This window comes from Ictalurus punctatus, chromosome 20 (assembly GCF_001660625.3).
Source record: "Ictalurus punctatus breed USDA103 chromosome 20, Coco_2.0, whole genome shotgun sequence".
Classification (NCBI taxonomy): Eukaryota; Metazoa; Chordata; class Actinopteri; order Siluriformes; family Ictaluridae; genus Ictalurus; species Ictalurus punctatus.
In genome coordinates, this window is record NC_030435.2 from 3,537,966 (window position 1) to 3,545,226 (window position 7,261).

Here is a 7,261-nt window from a genome sequence, read left to right on the forward strand (position 1 = left end):
TCAGCGTACTAACTAAAAAAAAAAAAAAAATCCAACAGCGATTCAATGGGCGGGATGATTATCGACAGGACAAGAATGGAGAAAATTGTCCAGCTGTGAATCTTTTCTGTTTTTTTTTTATCCAAAGGGATATTTGGATTGATCTGAACGTAGTACTATAATCCACCCAAACTGCTCTGTCCTGAATCAACTGTCTCTTAAAACTTGTTCAATAAGGATAACGATGGCTTTTTGTGAACCCGGAGTCTCTTTTTAAAAGCCGACGATGCGGATCTATGGGAACTTGAACACATAGGGCCGTATTCAGAATCGGTCACTCGAGTCCAAAAGGTACATCAACCTTCACACGGGGAAAGTTATGCGTATTCAGAGTCGGCTTGTGCACATGCTCGAGTTGATTGTTCTGCGCTCCGCATTCGGCTTACGCAAATCATCTGCGTGTAGTTCCAGCCAGCTAGGTTGCTTCATGTTTCCTAAGTAGGTGTCTTTTCGATAATGTCTAGACTACTGCCTTTAAACACGAGCACCTGCCTTTAAGCCTCAAAAAAAAAAAAAAGAATCACGGGATAGAAAAACGATGACCGAAGAAGTACTTTTTTATTATCAATACTTTTTTTTTTAAAAATATCAGTCGCCGATCTAAATCCAGGTCATGAAAATAAAATCATAATGCAGGATGTAGAGGATTACAGATGCTGTTTACTCAAAGCACTCTCCTGTAAAGAAAAGCCTCACGGTTTGAAGAATAAGCTGACCAAGCAGTCACTCAAGGCTCAATTGAACTAGCTCATAACTCTGTCCGTAAACAAGTTCATGGATTTCAAATGGGCTCGTAATCTATAATCCACCCAAAGTGCCTTCGATCCTGAATCAGATAGCTCTCAAAATGCATTTTTATTGATCTCCTGATTTCCCAAATTGTTCAAACTCATACTAATGAAGGAAACCATCTTCATGTCTGATCTCTCAGGTAGATTTTTCTCAAAACCACTACCTGGCTCTCGAAATGGTGTCTTATACGTTTAAAGATGAAGCAAAATACATACAGTGTCAAACGAGTGAAGTCTCGTTATGATACTATTGTAATCTGCTATATCATAATAGAGTATGCGTCCTAATCTGAAATAATCTCTCGCGCAATAGCAGCATGTTTAAAAAGCGCATAAACGAGGCTGATCCCAGGCACCAGGCGTCTCGACCAAATACCTTTGGGCAAAAACCGGTTCGATGTTAATTCATTTGCTGCACAAATAAATACTGTGGTTAGATCTCGACGATGGATTACAGGTTATTGAAGGCCTTTGCCTCAGGCCTTTTCCAAAGAACATTAATAAAGACTCGTAACATCAGTTCGTTCTCAGATTTGGAGTTTCTGTTTCGAGTCTGGTTCATTCTGTTCATTCACATCGGTGGTTTGGGGTCACCGACTCTTTTTGTACTGTACTGAAAGTCTGCGTTGACATTTTTATTGTTCTTTAAACTCACTTCATGAACATGTCGGTCTGTTTTTACTTTGGTTAACCGTTTCCTAGATTAGTCACAATGCCATGCGGATAGTGGTCCTACATAACGAGGACGATGCGGCGGCGCTTTAATCCTTCAGTCCATCAAGCTGTCTCTGCTAAGATAGATCAGCTTCCAAAGCTTCAACCGTCGTCCTAATCCTGCCCTAAATTCCATAGCACTCGTGATCTAGCCAATCCCAGTCTTTGGCTTAACTCGGCGAAGACTCTGCCGTAGAGATGCTTTGCATCCTGGAACTTTGAGTCCGACGTTTGTAGCTACGTCTCCACTAATTCCGAGTTGGATTTCTCATTAAATGTTGAACACGGATGGAAAATGGCAAGTGAGAAAAGAATCTTCTCATGAGAATAACGTAAATCTAGCAGCGACCAAGATATGACACCAGAGAAATATTTCACTATAAAACATACTGCATGGATTTCAGAGTCCTTTGACGTCGAATCCGTTCAGCATCAATATTGTCTTTAATATAAAACGTTATAATAAACCGGACGTCCGATATGAACAGAATCTAATTTTCAACAGTGTGGCAAGCAAACAGGCCAAAGCGGTATGCTTTATTACTATAGACTGGAAAATGAGGCATGACTCATAATCATAATGTTCAGGTAAATACACTCAGGTAATATTCCACACATCCTGAAATAGACTTTATTGCATTTCATATCCGCTGCTCAGAACTAAGGTTTGTTCCGTGTTCCAGGCCATATCCTGTGAAATCCCGAGCTCTAAGCGAGAGGAGGAGGTGGGAGGAGGCTGGGAAGAGGATGGGCGGGATCTCCGCTGCGCTGATGCAATCCTGCCGTCCGAGAAGAAATTGCCCAGCTGGCATGAGCAGAGCTGGGGGAGGGAGATTCTTACTCAAATCTGTGCAACGTTCACACGCTCAATTGCTGGCACACACTCACATGCACACACACACTCACACACATGTCATTTTCACACAAAAGTGCTGTTTTGACAAGACCGGGGCTAGCATATGCGAGGAACAGGCCACTCACCAGCTATAAACACGACCTGGAATTCCATCTTAAGACTCATTGAGCTGCTTATAAACACACACCTAGACTTAGACGCTCATAAACCTTTCACACATGCTCTCCAGATGTGCGTCCACACATCTGGCTTGGAAAGTCATCCAACGTCTTGATTGGATTTATCGTGCTTACTACAGTGAAAAACAAACCACTGACGCAAAATAACCCCCCCAAAAAACAATAAACTTATGTTCTAGTGTGTTCATGTTTGTGATTTTAGTGATGAGAATCAGACCGGGTTAACGGCAGGGTGAAAATTATAGGAGATTAGAAAGGGGTTGACCCCTACTTAAGATATTAACCCTTGCAGATGAAAGTAAAGACAGAAAAATAGTTTTTAAAAAAAAAATAGACTACTGAAATATGTTGTATGAGATGACACATAGCCTACTGTATATACGAAACTAATGACACCAGGGTTGCCAGATTCAAGGTTTTCCCACTGAATTACAGTAGTTGCTTGAGGTTTTGTGTGTATGTGTGTGTCAGCGTATTGGTTTCATCGTTCACATTGGAATTTTGTTACTAATGATAACGTATCTAATATTACAAAAATGTTTAAGACGTTGGTGAAAGAACCGTTTAAGAAAACTGCATGGTTTTTATATTTATTCATTCATTCATTCATTCATCTTCAGTAGCATGCTTAGCATCCCCCGCACACACACAAATACCCATGATGGATGCTGTCAGCTGCTTCAAATAGCCCAAATCCAGTAATCTCGCTGTTACAGCCCTGTGATGTCAACTATTGCACTTCCAGAAGCCAAGTTCTGTGTTTTTTTTTCCAACCGCAATCTACTTACAATGCACAATGCCTGGCAACCGAGCAAGACATCCTGTTACAACAAATATAGTTTAGCTGATCTTCAGCACATCTTCAGCACATGTGTTACTGACATGAAACACTTTAGCTTAAGGTCTAATCCCGAAAAACCTCAAAACACATTCATGAGTCACGCTCAGATGTGTCGAGGACGCATTTGTAAATGTTTTGACGGCATGTGGTGGTATTAAAACCTCTTAAATGAGTCATTTCTCATAAGAATCACGATTCTTGACCAATATTTTGTAATAGTTTACAATACTGTCATACTATAGAACAGGCAGAAAAATGGCACATTTGATTGGTCAGAAGGTGCTGAATCATTTTCTATAACAGCGGCTCTGACAATTGGACCAGGTTCCAGGTGCAAGGTTTATTATTTATATACCTGTTCTAATACAGTGCGTTATGGTTTCTGTAGTAACAGCTAATTCCCAGGGAGTCGTTTGGTAGACACGCGACATAAACTAAGTTTAGTAATAAACAAAATTTACAACCCTGATATACACCAATCAGCCATAACATTACAATATACTCATTAAAGAATGCAATATATACGCTGACGTAGAGGAGTGTAAACGTTCTTTCTTAGAAAAACAGGGGTTAGTCTATAGATAATTAAGGGTTCTTAACATTAGAAAAAGCTTCAGCTTCCTGACAGGAAACACGCAGCTGTAGAGTTCTATATAGAAACATGAAGTAAAATGACACTTTTATCCAGAAACAAGTGCTAGATCATTGACGCAAAGTTCTCAACAGCAAAATTTCATTTTCAAAAAGCAAAGGTCCCGAAGGAAGTCTAAACTGAACACTCTTAGGGTTCTTGGTTATTTTTTTTTAACTGTATATAAATAAGTGCCCAGTATGGTTGAAGTCATCCATGAGGCTGGCCTGTTAAATTGTGTAGTATGTTATTGCATTGACTACACATACTGATGACAGCCTGGAGTGCCCCCTACTGGCCAAAACATCTCAACATCCAACATGCAAGTAAACAGTGAGCAAAACAGACTGCCAATTTGCACTGCCAAAAACAAACCAACAACAACAACAACAACAACAACAAACCTGGTACTGGGCCATTTAATTGTACAATGGCTGACCAAATCATCCTTACAACCTGGAGAGGATATGAACCAACCATCTCACAGCGTGTATGAGACCATAAAAATGAGAATAAAAATAAGAATCCGAATAAAATAATAAAAATGATGTATTCTGTCGCTAGTGGGCGTAAATATGTACTTGGTCATAGTGTTTGCAGTGCAGTTTGACATTTCTTCTGCTTTGATTATTGTTTTATGTCCTGACACAGTATACAAGAAACCAGGCAGCTTCCTCTGTAACCTGAGCACAGGGAAAGAGGAAGTCCTCGGTCAGTCCCTCATTTTCTCAAGCTTCTTACTTGCATGAGTAAGTTACAATAGTGTCAAGCTTTTCAATCGGTCCATCTCGTGTCCGTGATAAACTGTTAAATAATCAGTGAGCATTAATGCAAAATGAAAATGTGCTAATATGATACGCCGAGTCTTAAAATACAAACCGGATCTGCAAACATTTGGCACAGTTGATTTAAAAGGGTGATTTTGCTCGTCACTGGCAAGAAAACACGAACCGCAATGCACCACAGTATCCCTTCTGTTATACGAAATGCACTGTTGAATTCTTGATTCTGATTGGTCAGAAATTGTCGAGTTGTTTTCTCTGACCGCTGAAGTTTATATGAATGTGCTCGTTCTAATATTAGTTTTTAAAACAAACACGGGGAGCACATAAACGGATTAAAAAAAAAAAAAAAAAAAAAAAAAAAAAAAAAAAAAAAAAAAACACGATCGTGTGTAATAGCTGATGTGGTGAAAATTTCTATAAGGAGATGACATGGAAGAAATCTCCAGTCTTATCGCTCTGTAACAGTCTGAGATAAGGCACGGGAAAGTCTTCAAGACGAAGGGTTTTTACGCCATAAACGGATAAAAAAAAATTGTGTTATTGGGGGAAAGAAAACCAACACGTTAACATCAGCGTGATAACGATAATGCGTTAGTCCATCATTGATTATTTTCCTATAACAGGACATTCCATCATAGTTTATAGTTTTTACATGGGGTAAGTTTTCGTAAGAGGGCAATAAAATTCAGAGGGCACAAATATAGTCATGTGTCATAATCGATCACCTGTTCTCTTTCCTGATACGCTAACCTTTCTAGATGAAAACTCCACAGCACTAATACTCATTATATTAAAGAGCACCTATTATGCTATACAGACGTGCCTACTTTTGTTTTAAAGGTCTTTACATTGCAGCATTACCTTTTTTCCCCTCAGCATCGAAAACGACTCGTTCAATGATCCGTTCGTTCTGAACTCCTCCTTTCCGAGAGCCTACTCTGCTCTGATTGGTCAGATGTCCCAGTCTGTTGTGATTGGTCTACCGCTTAAAGCATGTGTCGGAAAGGAAACGCCCACTACCATATCCGTAATATTGTCGGTTTTACCTTACCAATTTGAGCCCGAGTACGATAACGGTGCGTCGGGAGATCGACCCGAACCACCACCGCAAGCACGGCGAGAACAGGACGTTTCTCAGGGGTAAGTTTGTACGTCGTTTGACAATAACGTGAGCTAGCTGGTTAACAGAGGCTAACAGCTAACAGGCTAACAGATGTGCACTGGCTGTACACGTATACGACACAAAACGAAGCATTTGGAACACTCGGTAGAAAATATATACATAAATAATGAATCATACTTACAGGTTATGATCCAGAGGCGTAAGATGGTAGAAATAAAGTGGGCACGGTCCCGTCTTTAATGAATAATCGTTTAGCAAATCCCGTCTTGACTTCAGCCGGATTTGAGAAGCAGTCGTGAGTGAAAAGACGGGAACACAAACGAAGGTCGTGGTATCGTTTTAAATTCTATTTGAATTCTAACCCCTGACGCTTTACATCCTCATCCTCTGGGAGTCCATGCTAAGTGGTTTTGCTTTTGTAGCGCAGAAAACAACGTCTTCTGGACATGAGCCTAACTCTTTCAGGAGGCGGGTCAAAGTACACGTTGTTCGCAAGCAGCCAATGAAGACCAGAGGCGGGTTTTTTTGTTACAAACCTACATAGGTTAGTACGGGTTGTAAGTCTGGAATTACAGGGTTGCGGCGAGAATTGAACCCCCAACCCTGGAGGTGTGAGGCTAACTACTAAGCCACCGTGCCTCCACTTATAACACACTACATGAAAGGTAATATCTGAAAAAGCATAATAGGTGCACTTTAAAGCCAGAATAGAAAAACGCATCTCAAATCCCTCTTTCTTCCTCCTACCTTGTGATTCTTTGACATCTTTCCCAAGAAACTGAAAGTCCGGACCAGGGAGCGCAGGCCGTTCGGCTTCTCGCTCTCCTTGTTTTGAATCCCCTGACCCTCCGTCGTCTCCTCGCTGTCCGAAAGCTCACCGTTGGGCTCCGCATCCACCCGGAGACTGCTCCACACACACACGCACACACACGCGCACACAGGCACAGAGTCAGGCTATCGCAAAACAATCAGAATGTACAGAATGACCAAAAGTCAACTCTTACCTCTGTGTAGATCCTCCAAGTAGAGAGGAAAGGGAAGAATGTGCTGGAGGAAAAAAAAAAAAGCACAAAAACACTAAGTCCTACACTCGAGTCCTTAATGTTTCAAACAAACAAACAACACTGTCTTCCTGCTTTCGAAAGTGTCTTTTAAACTCTTTTTGGGCGTTTACATCTAAAGCATAAAGCTGCATGACTTGACAGCCAAGACGCTTCATTAGTTCATTAGAGAAGAGATGGGAGAGCAAGTGGGAGGTGAGAATAACACCACTTTTAGGGCTGTCGGGCGCTGACAAGCGAC

The 7,261-nt window shown here is 40.9% G+C and overlaps 1 protein-coding gene across 2 annotated transcripts in view; it reads right to left on the reverse strand.

Annotated features, from left to right (window-relative positions):
* The window catches only part of arhgef2 (rho/rac guanine nucleotide exchange factor (GEF) 2), a 61,482-nt gene that overhangs the window by 40,951 nt on the left and 13,270 nt on the right, over positions 1-7,261 (reverse strand). For both annotated transcript variants that reach the window (XM_017495310.3, XM_053688583.1), the window contains exons 6-7: positions 6,964-7,006; positions 6,707-6,863 (exon numbers count right to left, since the gene is read on the reverse strand). In XM_017495310.3, the coding sequence (XP_017350799.1) occupies positions 6,707-6,863; positions 6,964-7,006 (200 nt within the window). The remainder of the gene's footprint in view (positions 1-6,706; positions 6,864-6,963; positions 7,007-7,261) is intronic.